The 15564-nt window shown below is 40.8% G+C and overlaps 1 protein-coding gene across 2 annotated transcripts in view; it reads right to left on the minus strand.

The window, feature by feature from the left end:
* The window catches only part of rnf123 (ring finger protein 123), a 484329-nt gene that overhangs the window by 118370 nt on the left and 350395 nt on the right, over positions 1-15564 (minus strand). For both annotated transcript variants that reach the window (XM_084325137.1, XM_084325136.1), the window contains exons 35-36: positions 11516-11591; positions 10105-10189 (exon numbers count right to left, since the gene is read on the minus strand). In XM_084325137.1, coding sequence (XP_084181263.1) covers positions 10105-10189; positions 11516-11591 — 161 coding nt within the window. The remainder of the gene's footprint in view (positions 1-10104; positions 10190-11515; positions 11592-15564) is intronic.

A 15564-nucleotide genomic window follows, 5' to 3' on the forward strand; every position in this document is an offset into this window, starting at 1 on the left:
CACTCGCCACGAATGACGGAGACGCTGGGCTTGCCTGTTCGAGCCCAGCGCTCCACATTGCTTTCAGTTTAGCTGGTCGTTCATACTAATACACATTGGCCGTATTAGGGGGTGGGAAACTGATGGGTGGGGATCGGGCGTTGTGGACAGCGACTCCTACAGGTCTGTTGGTGCGCCTGCGCAGTAGAATCAGGAAGTGTCGGGGGCAGCGTGAGCCTCCCACGCGTTACTCCTCGCCACTGAGAGATCGAGCTGCGCAGGTGAAAAGATGCGACTGCTGTTACCTCAAGTACCGGAGGGGACTTGTGCTATGTATGACTTAGTCCACATTGCAGCCGGCTTGTGGGAGGCAAGAAACAGCGTTCGTGACAGGGGAGGGTTGAATTGGATGATACGAAATTGGGATGGGAGAAAATATAGAAAAATGGGAGAAAAAGTGGATAAAAAAAAAAACAATCAATTAATTCTAACAAAAAATACCAAATTTACCAAACAATAACAAATGTATTTTTTTCCTCAATCAAAATGTTTATTTCCACAGCAGCAACATATGTTTTATATTGACTTAATAAATAAACAAAAACTAAAAATCTACTTATGTCGACGAAAATGTCCAATAGGCCTAACTAAATAACAGATTACGCGCATAAAAACGCTACTAACGAAGCAATGAGGTTATTTTTAACCATTTCACTGCCACACTTTACTATCACACAACCGACGGCGATGCTCCATCATTAGCTCCGCATCCGCGGAGCTAATGATGCTAATGATGGAGCATCACCGTCGGTTGTGTGATAGTAAAGGGCTAACCTTCTGTATTGTCACAGTGAAAGGGTTAACCGGCTGTCGTGTGGCAGTGAAAGGTGAGGCTATTATTATTTTTTTGCAATTTTGCAAAAAGATAGCCTACATGGAACATAAATAGCCTGTCTCACTCACAGGGTCCCCATTTAGTTGTTCTTGTTGAGGAAAGTCAGCACATCGACCTGGTCAGGTGTCAGACTGGAGCGCATGCAGCCTGGGTCACAATCAGTCCCGAAACACTCGCTCGGATGGTACCGATAATACCGCCGTGGGTATACAGAGAGGTACTGGCGTGCCAGCTTTGCCAGCCTGGGGAATCTCCCCGCAATTGACTTTCCATCAGTCAGTCGGATTTTTATCCAGGGATGGGGAATGGCTTATTTTTAACTGTCACGCGAGGTGGTCTGCCGTATGCCGAGTTGCCGACCCGGCAAACTTCAAGTTAGCGACACCGCAGCGGTGACTCGCCAGTCCTCGGTGATGTAGTGGCAAGTGACGGTAACATAGCTTTATTAGATAGAGAAACAATAGGATATATAGAAATGGATGCGTTTGTTAGAGAAAACACATTTCAATAATATATGCCTCATTCTATGTGCACTGCCAGCCAGCCTTTATGCGACGGAGAGAAGGTAATCTCCCCATTCAGATACAATTGAACACAAAATTTGGTTCCAAAGATATTTTATGTTTCTCTGCATATTGTCACACTATCGAACAAAGTGCTGGGTCCATGTCTGTTGTCTCTTATTCTGAATGGATTTGGTGCCAGCTGTAATTTCTGCCCGTCTCCATGATCAAAACATGAGAGCGAAAGTATTTAGTCAAACTACAGAACAGAGCCTGGGTTAGAGTTAGAGTTTGTGGTAAAAACAAAGTTATCTGCATAGGATGTAATGGCTTTGGATAAAAGCGCTATGTAAATGTAGTCCATTTACCGTTGAATGGCAAAAGTAGCTGTTGTTCTCTACAACAGCAGAGGAATGACTCCAGTCAATAACCATCACAGCAGGCTGGGTTTATAACCATCACAGCAGGCTGGGTTTATAACCATCACAGCAGGCTGGGTTTATAAAGTGGAGAAGGCTAAACTAATTGGCCACGGCTCATTCATCTAACATCTGGATGGCTGCCAGCAACATCGGATAGCTTTCAGCTGCCGTATTGGACAATAATTAGCACCATTGATTTTCTACCACTATGGAGGAGAGAAGAGGAGGGAGGGAAAGAGAGAGGGAGCTGTCTCAGGGTCTCTACAGAACACACATACATAGTGTACAGAGGCAGACACACACACACACACACACACACACACACACACACACACACACACACACACACACACACACACACACACACACACACACACACACACACACGCACACACACATGTTTGTAGATAGGGTGGATTAAATTCTAATGTCAGGGCTTATTGCAAAATGTCAGCATGAAAGACACTATTAACTTAACCTTCTCTTTCTTTCTCTCTCTCTCTTACTATATTAATTGAATATATATTTTTTTATCCACTTTTTCTATTTTTTTTCTCCCGTCTTGAACGTTGCTCGCACATGCCCCCCACTGGCCGGTTGTAACGGTAAAGGTGTAACGTGTGGGAGGCTCACACTACCCCACCATTTCTTGTCTCTGGTGTGCAGGCGTCCCCCAACCGACCTGTAGGAGTCGCTGTACACAACGTCCAGATTACCACCCATCGACTTCCACCCGCTAACTCTGCCAATTGAGTTAGTATGACGGCCGGCCCAAGCCGGAGGCAACGCCGACAGCCGGATTCGAACCCGGTGTCTCTTGCGTTGGTGACAAGCGCAATGTCCGCTGCGCCACCCAGCCGTCTGATTGAATTTATTTGATTATGCATAAAAGATGCATATAAAACTGCTCTGCAGGAATACATACATACATTTAAGAAAGCATCGAGGTTAAAAACACAATAAAGCCAAAAGGGGGGAGGGGGGGGGGGGGGGGGGGTATAGTGGGCAGTTGGCTGGCAGAAACAGTATAGCTACTCTGAAGCCCAAATACAAAAATACAAAAACAAACCACACAATTTCACTACAAGTAAAAGCCAAATACACAATCAAATTCAATTAATCTACAGCATTCTCTTTAGCCCTTCTAATTAATAATAAAATCAAGTTCAAGTTCAAGTTTCAAGTTTGTTTTTATTTGTCAGAACAAAATACAGGATTCTTTATAATGAAATGCTTGTTTCTTATGAGCCGCTGCGAGTTTGCTACATACAGTAAAGAGAAAGTAATGATAAAAATTTACTAAATTAAGCACAGTCTCGACGGAGCCCACAGAGAGACGGCCGGACAGTGCGGTGCCATTTTTGGGAGCCAAAGATCCATCTGTAAGTTACTGTAAGCACACCTTACACATCAGTTCAACCATCATCCTATCCTTCTGTAAGCACACCTTACACATCAGTTCAACCATCATCCTATCCTTCTGTAAGCACACCTTACACATCAGTTCAACCATCATCCTATCCTTCTGTAAGCACACCTTACACATCAGTTCAACCATCATCCTATCCTTCTGTAAGCACACCTTACACATCAGTTCAACCATCATCCTATCCTTCCTCGCTTCTATGAGAATCCCATAGAGGCAGACGCCAACCACTTTTTTAAAGCGGTCTTAAAGCCTCTTTCCGTAGCTAGTGCTTTGCAAGAGGTGGGTAATTGGTTCCATAGAAATACCGTATACAAAAATTAGTTTTCCCCCATAGAACTCCTGAACCTGTGTGGAATTATATCCGTCTGCCTGCCTCTCGTGGAGGAAGTGTGAGTCTCAGCCAGCTAAAGGAACTGACCAGATATGCAGGGACTGTAGCATTCCTTATTTTAAAGGTCAGCCGCAACTTAATCTTTTCCACTAGTAACCAGTTCAGACCATCAAAGTGTGAGTCATTGAGATGTGTACGGGGGTGAAGTTTGAGCACAGTCCTTATTTTGAGATGTCTGTAATCTATGCTTTATTAGTTTTGGTGAGCAACTAGACCAGGATGTACACGCGTAGTCAAAGTGACACTGCACTAAGGCATCTGCTAATGTCTTCAGTGTGTTTGAATTGCAGATAGGATTTTCTTGCTAATAATTAGTTTTTTTGGTTTCTTTTGGTCAGAGCCTTCAAGGCCATATTCTCCCCTGACAAAGACTTGTCTAAGATGCAGCCTAAGTAATTAACAGGTAAATAAATAAGTATTGTATGGTCAACGGTATCCAATGCTTTCTGCACATCAAGTAATACCATTCCACAGACTTTCCCCACATCCACTTCTTTTCTAATATGATCCGTTAAGTATAGCAAACAGGTGTCAGTGGAGTGCCGTTTCCTGAAGCCCGACTGCAATTCATAAATTATGTTAAAACTTGAGAGGTAGCTGTCAATCTGCTCATGGATAATTTTCTCAATGACCTTAGAGAGAACACTCAATATAGACACTGGGCGATCATTTCCATGATCCAGTTTGCTACCTTTTTTGTAAAGGGGCATCACTCTGGCAAGTTTAAGGTCATTGGGAAAAGTTCCATTCCTTACCGACAGATTCACTATATGGGTCAGACATGGTGCAATGACTTCCGCAGCATCCCACAAGAGACGAGCAGGTATATCATCCAGACCTGTTGCTTTTGGAGTTGTTCAATTCAGTGATTTTTTCCTTTCTTGTAAAGCTCAAAACTGGTCTTATCCCTTGTTTTCCTGAACTCCATAAATAATGAATTTCTCACCTTGATAGATTTCAGAATTTCATCATTTATCCATGGCTCTGTTCTATGTTTTATTCATACCCTTTTTCTAGGAGCCAGCTTATCCATGTTCTCAATAAACATAGATTTAAACATGCTCTAAACATGCTCCAAGCTTTGTCAACCTCATCACTTTGTAGCACGGGAGCCCAATTTTGACTACCTAAACTTTCAATGAAAGCATCCCTACTGTAGTTCTTCATAGACCTTATCTTTATTGTATTGTGAGTATTATGTTTAAAAAAAAAGTTTACTTCCCTAGTGCATAACATCAGAGTGGTCGCTCAAGGCATAATGCACAACACCACTTTTAGAAATCTTAATTGCATCAGAAACCAGAATTAGGTCAAAATAACAGTTTGCGTAGTAGAACAGACCCGAGTGGGCTCCTGAATAAGATGTTGTAAGTCAAACATTCTACAAAAATCCATGAATGATTTAAAACCGGAACTGTCCTTCCATAACATGTCCGTATTAAAATCTCCCATGATAATAACATCTGATTCCGTAAAGTCGGGACATTCGGTACGAACCTCCTCAATCAATTCCTAAAAGATATTCTGGGCAGGTGGTCTGTAGCAACATGTACCAACAAGGAAGGGTTTACACTTGGGTAATAAAACATCTAACCACAAAGCCTCATCATGGGATAAATCTGATCTGAAATTAAAACAAATGTCCGATTTGACATGCATACAGACTCCTCCGCCTTGTTGGTCTCTCCTAATAACAGAATCATTCTCAAGTTCGATTTCAGAGTCTTTAATGGAACAAGCCATGTCTCCGTACTGCGACCTTGCTCTTTGAAGAGAGCAGGCGTATCTCATGAATCGTGGGGTGAAGACTTCTTACATTTAGATGGAGGATGTGCAGACCTTTAGAAGAGAATACTTTATCCATGTCCAATAAATCCACTCGGTCATTTATCACTTTCCAAACTTTCGCGTTTGTTCTGTACTCACTTTCCCCATTTTGTGATAGCTCTCTGTACTCCCTTTCTCTCGCGTTAATTGGAGATTTCTTTTTTATATACTTTACATTTAGAGTACACACACATATACAGTCACACATACATGTATGCATACATACACATACATACAATTGGAGACCTACAAATCTGTACATGGTCTTATCTCTCCCCTCTCCCCCCGTCTCTGTCTCTATACCTCTCTCTCTCCCCGTCTCTGTCTCTCTACCTCTCTCTCTCTCTCCCCGTCTCTGTCTCTCTACCTCTCTCTCTCATGTCAGCTAGCATCTCTCATCTCCCGTTTGGAGATGGAAGGTTTTATGGTTTATAGAAGGTCAACATGACAGGAGCGTCTAGTCATCACAATGAGGTCTTGGCTTCACAGCAGTAAATCAATGTGATAAATCATGTTTGTATGAATCATGAATGATACATTGAGCTCTGATAGAAAGAGAGAAGGAAACAGAATGATACATTGAGCTCTGATAGAAAGAGAGAAGGAAACAGAATGATATATTGAGCTCTGATAGAAAGAGAGAAGGAAACAGAATGATATATTGAGCTCTGATAGAAAGAGAAGGAAACAGGATGATATATTGAGCTCTGATAGAAAGAGAAGGAAACAGAATGATATATTGAGCTCTGATAGAAAGAGAGAAGGAAACAGAATGATATATTGAGCTCTGATAGACAGAGAGAAGGAAACAGAATGATATATTGAGCTCTGATAGACAGAGAGAAGGAAACAGAATGATATATTGAGCTCTGATAGACAGAGAAGGAAACAGAATGATATATTGAGCTCTGATAGACAGAGAGAAGGAAACAGAATGATATATTGAGCTCTGATAGAAAGAGAAGGAAACAGAATGATATATTGAGCTCTGATAGAAAGAGAAGGAAACAGAATGATATATTGAGCTCTGATAGAAAGAGAAGGAAACAGAATGATATATTGAGCTCTGATAGAAAGAGAGAAGGAAACAGAATGATATATTGAGCTCTGATAGACAGAGAGAAGGAAACAGAATGATATATTGAGCTCTGATAGACAGAGAGAAGGAAACAGAATGATATATTGAGCTCTGATAGAAAGAGAGAAGGACACAGAATGATACATTGAGCTCTGATAGAAAGAGAGAAGGAAACAGAATGATATATTGAGCTCTGATAGAAAGAGAGAAGGAAACAGAATGATATATTGAGCTCTGATAGAAAGAGAGAAGGAAACAGAATGATATATTGAGCTCTGATAGAAAGAGAGAAGGAAACAGAATGATATATTGAGCTCTGATAGAAAGAGAGAAGGAAACAGAATGATATATTGAGCTCTGATAGAAAGAGAGAAGGAAACAGAATGATATATTGAGCTCTGATAGAAAGAGAGAAGGAAACAGAATGATATATTGAGCTCTGATAGACAGAGAGAAGGAAACAGAATGATATATTGAGCTGTGATAGACAGAGAGAAGGAAACAGAATGATATATTGAGCTCTGATAGACAGAGAGAAGGAAACAGAATGATATATTGAGCTCTGATAGACAGAGAGAAGGAAACAGAATGATATATTGAGCTCTGATAGACAGAGAGAAGGAAACACAATGATATATTGAGCTCTGATAGACAGAGAGAAGGAAACAGAATGATATATTGAGCTCTGATAGACAGAGAAGGAAACAGAATGATATATTGAGCTCTGATAGAAAGAGAGAAGGAAACAGAATGATATATTGAGCTCTGATAGAAAGAGAAGGAAACAGAATGATATATTGAGCTCTGATAGACAGAGAGAAGGAAACAGAATGATATATTGAGCTCTGATAGAAAGAGAGAAGGAAACAGAATGATACATTGAGCTCTGATAGAAAGAGAGAAGGAAACAGAATGATATATTGAGCTCTGATAGACAGAGAGAAGGAAACAGAATGATACATTGAGCTCTGATAGACAGAGAAAGAAACAGAATGATACATTGAGCTCTGATAGACAGAGAGAAGGAAACAGAATGATATATTGAGCTCTGATAGACAGAGAGAAGGAAACAGAATGATATATTGAGCTCTGATAGAAAGAGAAGGAAACAGAATGATATATTGAGCTCTGATAGAAAGAGAAGGAAACAGAATGATATATTGAGCTCTGATAGAAAGAGAAGGAAACAGAATGATATATTGAGCTCTGATAGAAAGAGAGAAGGAAACAGAATGATATATTGAGCTCTGATAGACAGAGAGAAGGAAACAGAATGATATATTGAGCTCTGATAGACAGAGAGAAGGAAACAGAATGATATATTGAGCTCTGATAGAAAGAGAGAAGGACACAGAATGATACATTGAGCTCTGATAGAAAGAGAGAAGGAAACAGAATGATATATTGAGCTCTGATAGAAAGAGAGAAGGAAACAGAATGATATATTGAGCTCTGATAGAAAGAGAGAAGGAAACAGAATGATATATTGAGCTCTGATAGAAAGAGAGAAGGAAACAGAATGATATATTGAGCTCTGATAGACAGAGAGAAGGAAACAGAATGATATATTGAGCTGTGATAGACAGAGAGAAGGAAACAGAATGATATATTGAGCTCTGATAGACAGAGAGAAGGAAACAGAATGATATATTGAGCTCTGATAGACAGAGAGAAGGAAACAGAATGATATATTGAGCTCTGATAGACAGAGAGAAGGAAACAGAATGATATATTGAGCTCTGATAGACAGAGAGAAGGAAACAGAATGATATATTGAGCTCTGATAGACAGAGAAGGAAACAGAATGATATATTGAGCTCTGATAGAAAGAGAGAAGGAAACAGAATGATATATTGAGCTCTGATAGAAAGAGAAGGAAACAGAATGATATATTGAGCTCTGATAGACAGAGAGAAGGAAACAGAATGATATATTGAGCTCTGATAGAAAGAGAGAAGGAAACAGAATGATACATTGAGCTCTGATAGAAAGAGAGAAGGAAACAGAATGATATATTGAGCTCTGATAGACAGAGAGAAGGAAACAGAATGATACATTGAGCTCTGATAGACAGAGAGAAGGAAACAGAATGATACATTGAGCTCTGATAGAAAGAGAAGGAAACAGAATGATATATTGAGCTCTGATAGACAGAGAGAAGGAAACAGAATGATATATTGAGCTCTGATAGACAGAGAGAAGGAAACAGAATGATATATTGAGCTCTGATAGAAAGAGAAGGAAACAGAATGATATATTGAGCTCTGATAGACAGAGAAGGAAACAGAATGATATATTGAGCTCTGATAGACAGAGAGAAGGAAACAGAATGATATATTGAGCTCTGATAGACAGAGAGAAGGAAACAGAATGATATATTGAGCTCTGATAGACAGAGAAGGAAACAGAATGATATATTGAGCTCTGATAGACAGAGAAGGAAACAGATGCAGGTGAGGAGACACCTCTATTATAAGACCACGATCTGTGTCCACACATAAGGTGAAGCTGATCTCTGACAAAAGACTTTGCTTCATTCATCGTGCACATAGGAGGTAGAGCAGTCATCTGGTAATCTGAAGGTTCCCGGTTAGATTTCGGTTCCTCGCAGCAGCGTGTCCAAGTGTCCTTGACCCCTAACTGCTCTCATGGAGCAGGTTGTCACCTTTCATGGTTGCCTCCGCTGTCGATGTGAATGTGTGACACTTACCCACCACCTACAGATCTGCTACCGATCAGCTACAGTCAGACCAGCTACAGATCAGCCAATACACCCACAGCTGCTCGGCTATTATAACATTCCATCTTAAAAGGCACCATTTCAGGGATTAAAAAAAGGCCCTTCCTTTCTGGTAGAAAACAGTCCCGCAGCGGCAGTAATACATCTCTCCGTCTGGCCCAGCTGCTGACAGTGTCCCGATATCCACCACCACAGAGGAATGATCAACAACCAGCAGTCAGAACCACTCTGAGGTAATGAGAAAGACCTGGAGCCAATGAGGATAAAAGCCTTCAACTCTATAAAGCTTTCAGAACTTTCTATAAAGGACACTTTCAGAACTTTCTATAAAAAGGAAACTTTCAGAACTTTCTATAAAGGGGAATTGAGAACCTCTGAAAGTTCTGAGATGAGTTCCTGTTTCTTTTCCCACTGTAATTCAAGAGCCGTAAAGCTCGGTGGAAGTGTCATGAAGCCACAGTCGCGGCTTTAGCAGTGACCCAGTAAGCGAAGATGGAAGAGGCTCTTGTTGTGCCTATAATCGCGTTCTTACGCTAATAAACGTTATTTTTCACTCTTTTTTTTGTCAAGGCATCATTCGTCCAGACAGCATAGCCCATGGTAGGAGATATTTAATTTGCGCTGGGATTTAAATGGCGTGATTACATTTCATCCCCAGCTAGCTGCCTGTTCACGGACGTGGCGACACGTTTCTTGAGAGCAGTATGCCCCTGCGTTCCTGGAACTCACGTTTAGCAGCACCTCGTGGTACCAAAGCACCTCAAAGGCCCTAAAAACAAGACTACAAACATCACAAAACAAACTGGTCAGACTCTCTCTCTCTCTCTCGCTAACACTTACCCTTGTCTCTCTCCGTCCACCAGGATCCGGACCAGTATACCAGTGACGGCCACCAGAATGGGGTAATGGTCGACACTCTCCAGACCTGCAGAAAACACAGTCTCGGTTGACCTTTGACCCCAACCTTAACCCTTACTAACCTTGACCTTGTGGTATGAAATATGTGCACGTAGTATAGTTGATGCAATGCTCACCTTATGAGCCATTTCATGTAGGAACTATTTTCTACCAAAGTACATTATTGAAAGTACAGACATGAGCACCATACACACATGCACACACAGAACTCGACATAAAAACTACAATGTACCAATCTACCAAATGGTTTTAATGTTTTTTTCTTCTTTTAATTCAGATGTTCATTCATATGTTACACGTCAGTCCAGGGACCTGCATATACCTTATTGTGGTACTTCACTTAGGCAGTTCTCAGTGAGGTATAGAGGGTCCAATCTTTGGAATGCAGCTGATCCTATATTGAGGAAATCTCCATCTCTGCTTATTTTTAAAGCAAACTACAAAAAAATTCTCATATCCAAAAGTAGTAGATAGATAAATAGGTCATACATGTATGCATTTGGTTATGTGGGTGGGTAGGTTTGTAGGCAGGTGGGTGGGTTGTTATATATTATTATGTACGCAGTATACAGTATATGCATGTATGTACTGTGTGTATGTATGTTTGTATTAACACGTATCTTTTGAATGTATTGTGGTATTTTATAATATGCATATTTTTGTATTTTTGTATGTTTGATTTTATAAAACAGGGGAAGTTCTTGATAAGCCTCTAGGCTTCTAACTTCTCCTTCACAATGGTTATAACTTATTATGTATTGTTTTTACTTCTGTTTAACTGTGTTAATAAATAAATAAATAAATACAAAAAATACAAATACAAAATGTAGTTTGTAAAAAGGGGCGACAGTGACTCAGGAGGTAGAGTGGTAGTCGGAAGGTTCAACACTTAACCCCTAACTGCTCCTGATGAGCAGGACGGCACCATCGGTGTGTGAATGTGTGAGTGAACGGGTGAATGTGAGGAACAAAATGGTAAAGCGCGTTGGATAAAAGCTGCTATATAAATGCACCATTTAGTAGTACAATGTAGTACAAGTACAATGTAACAACATGCAGCGTGTTCAGTATGTGTGTGTGTGTGTGTGTGTGTGTGTGTGTGTGTGTGCGCACGCGTGTGTGTGTGTGTGTGTGTGTGTGAGAGAGAGAGAGAGAGAGAGAGTGTGTGTGTGTTTGTGAGTGTGTGGATGTGTCTGTGTGTGTCTGTGTGTGTGTGTGAGAGAGAGTGTGTGTGTGTGTGTGTGTGTGTGTGTGTGTGTGTGTGTGTGTGTGTGTGTGTGTGTGTGTGTGTGTGTGTGTGTGTGTGTGTGTGTGTGTGTGTGTGTGTGTGTACCTGGCAGTCTCAGGTTGACGACTCGATCAAAGAGGTTTCTCTCTGCTGTCACTCTGTTTAACACCTGGTTCAACAGCTAGAGAGAGAGACAGAGAGAAGGAGAGAGAGACAGAGAGAGAAAGACAGAGAGAGAGACAGAGAGAGAGAGAGACAGAGAGAGAGAGAGACAGAGAGAGAGACAGAGAGAGAGAGAGACAGAGAGAGAGAGAGACAGAGAGAGAGAGAGACAGAGAGACAGAGATTTGATTACAGAGTTGCAATGTGACACAGCTCTGTTCACACATTTCTTTATTCTAGTAGGCCTATATTTTATTTTAATTGTACATTATGTTTAGTTTTATAAGTGCGTTCAATAGCTTTGTTTTTTTTACCCTTTTCTTATCAACTATATTGTGTAAACATCTCAAATACTGGGTTGATATGTCTATTTTATGTGTATCTGGCAATTTCATGATTTTATATGTCTATTTTATGTGTATCAGTGACAATCAAACCGTAAACAAAGAGGCCTATTAACCCATTCTCTGCCGGAGCTTATATCCATCCTTGTAGCCTCTCTGCCAGCACTATTTGTCTATGGAGATGTTCACCTTCTTTGCAGGGCTATAACTTTTTAAATTCTATTGCTAAATTGACATTACTATGGCCCATTCAACATCGATTATCTATCGTTCAGGATGTAGGAACGTTTTACTTTTTCATTCACACATTCATACTAAAATACCATCCAGAGTATAAATATGTTTTTATCGTTTTCTGCTGTATTTCATAGAACGTGAGATATAGCCATAAATGCATATATTAGATGATCAAATGCAGTTTGATACCGATCAACGTTATATAAAAAATTTCAACTGTACATGATCCTAAACGTCATGACTGGTCATCTGCTGGTGACCGGAGGGGGGGGGGGGGGGGGTCGTTTATAATGCAATGACCGACGTTAAATGATTCATGTAGTATGGGTGATATATAGATCAGAGCAGTTTGTATGGATAATAATAATCAAAAACGCTGAAACTCACGGCAGCTTCCTCTTACCGTTGGGCGATCACACTGGCGCAAACAGATCCCAGTTATGTGATGTTGATCTAGGTGATCCAGTTCCGGTTTGTATAATACTAATATACGTCCAATCATGTTGTTTATTGAGTTATGGCAACGGATCGATATGCACGGTGTCTGGATAGAGTCCCGCGAGCGATAGCGAGTGGCCGGACGGAATAGGGGACGGGCTAAGCACTTCCGGTTTTGGCAACTCGCCGATCGGCCATCAGGTGGCAGTATTGAAGCGTTGCAGAGTTGAGCGGAGTCCTACAACACCAGCAAAGACTCCGTGGGTGAAATGTGAATACCATGACGAAAATATGAAATATTGATCTCAAAGACGGCGTAACCCGTCATTGGCAGATTACGCATGGCGAGGAATGACGTGTAAACACGTCATCGGCGGAGAAAGGGTTAACACATTCGGGGCCATTGGGATGCGTCTAATAAATCTCTAGAGGACCGGCAAATGTAAACAGACGTGGGGCTGTTTGTAGAGCTAAATCTATACTTTATAGTATTGCTATCTGTCCATTCTCATTGTCAATTGAGACCATAAACCGTCCCTTCAAAATGGCTTAAAGAAAAAAAAATTCATCAATACGTTCTCATTTTATAGCGCCGTGAATATAAGCGTTATACGGGATTTGGTCTAGTATATTTCCTGGAAGGCGAGATAAAGGGCTAATAGTTACTATTCTAACGTTATATCCAATGGCATTTCCGTTATACAGATGCTACAGTTAAAACTCAAACTGCATATTATCTGCACGATCCTCAAGCATGTATGCATGAAAGGGGGGGGGGGGGCGGGGGACGTTGTTTCTTATTATTGATTACCAATAACCGTGTTCGTCTAAGTAGCCACATAGGCCGATCGTATCGTATCATAACAAGGCTCGATCGGGCTGTAATTTACGTGAAAAAGATCTTACCATGAGCCGGTTGGATCCCCCCGAGCATTTCCCCATTATCGATCGCCATCTGGTAGATCGATATGTCCATTGGCTGATGATAAATCCCCTTATTGCATAGTGAAATCCGCGCTCCAAAAGGTATTCCGTGGAACAGACAATAGCTATCTGCGGTCAGGCAAGCGATACCGGAGTCTCATGGCAAGCACAGAAAGACTCAGAAGAAGCTTCTATCCCCAGGCCATCAGGTTGCTCAACGAACAATAACACTATGCAACAACCATCAAATGCACTCACAACACACACATCCACACGCACACACTCACTTTAAACAAACAACACACTGCAGCACCCACTCTCCACACTTTAGAACACCTAAACACACTTTATATTTGTTGGTAAAGGATTTGCACTACAACCCATACCTCAGTACACCTTACTGTAAATTGTACCTAAACTGTACCTCATCCCATTTCTGCTTTGCACTATATAGTATTGTATATTAGTATATTGCATAGTATATTGTATATTGTATGGTAACTCAGTTACTTCTATTCTGCATCGAACATTGTACATATGTATATACTGAACACTGTGTCTACGTACGTGACTTCTATTTTTACTTCTATTTTTTACATGTTATACTATTTTATTTTATTTCATACTTATCTTTTGTCTAGCACAGTCTCTGGAGCGTAACAGAAAGAAGCATTTTGTATAAAAGTATTCTGTACTTCTGTATGACAACTATTAAAGAAACTAACTAAACTATCGCTTCAGATGAGTAGAAAACTACATTAGAGATAAAAAAAAAAAAAAGACAACTTCTGCCACAGGGCACACTGCATTATCGCGATAGCGCCCCTAAGAGGATCTGGCCGGTATTGCACTTTCTCAAATTCAAAGAGTAGGGTATATCTGCAGTGCAGCTCGGCGACCTTGAATAGGTTATTAAAATGGAATAAAAGCCAAAACAACTTGCCACGGATATATCCGTGCTTATGTCCACAACGGGTGGAATCAAAACACGGAGATATACGTTGTTGGGCGGGATTGTGTTAAGATGTTAGATCCTAATGTGAAAATGTGATTTAATGTTATATGCCTTATGATTGATTTTCTGTTAATTGTATGCCTAATTCTGCCTCTTCTTTACTGCTGTGAAGCACTTTGAGCTGCAATTGCTGTATGAAAGGTGCTATACAAATAACATTTATTATTATTATTATATTATTAAGTCTGATAAGTTTTGATTGTTCTAACTCTGGCTTTGGCAATGTAAACACCCATGTCAATAAAGCCCCTTTGAATTGAATTGAATTGAGAGAGACAGAGAAAGAGACAGGGAGAGAGGGAGAGAGAGAGAGAGAGAGAGAGAGAGAGAGAGAGAGAGAGAGAGAGAGAGAGAGAAAGACATAGACAGAGATACAAATATATAGACAGAGAGAGAGAGACACAGAGAGATAGAGACAGAGCGAGACATAGAGAGAAACCTAGAGAAAGAGAGGGGGAGAGAGAGAGACAGAGAGAGACATACTGTAGAGAGAGACATAAAGAGAGAGAAAGAGAGGGGGAGACAGAGCCACAGAGAGAGACAGAGAGAGAGACAGCAAGACAGAGACAGACAAAGAGAGTGGAAGAGAGACAGAGAGCGAGAGAGACATACAGTAGAGATACATAGAGAGACAGAGAGAGGGGGAGAGAGAGACATCAAGAGAGACAGAGAAATAGAAAGAGATATAGAAATATATATAGATATATAGAGAGAGATAGAGATATAGGGAGAGAGAGAGAGATACAGAGATAGAAAGAGAGATACATAGAGATAGGGAGATATACAAAGAGACAAAGAGACATAGAGGGAAAGAGAGAAAGACAGAGAGAATCAATGTTGTATTTTACATCAAAGGGTTGAATGAGAGAATAGAAGCTGTGATGTTGCCGCTGTCAACTACTGCCATGGTGCCTTTGAGCAAGGCGGGGAACCCAAAATGTCTGCCATGTGGTAACTGTCAGACTGTGGTTGCACTGGGATCATCACAGTGTTTCTGGACTCTGACCTGAGCCAATCGTCTGAGGAGCAGCTCT

This window comes from Notolepis coatsorum (assembly GCF_963971535.1).
Source record: "Notolepis coatsorum genome assembly, chromosome: 11".
Lineage (NCBI taxonomy): Eukaryota > Metazoa > Chordata > Actinopteri > Aulopiformes > Paralepididae > Notolepis > Notolepis coatsorum.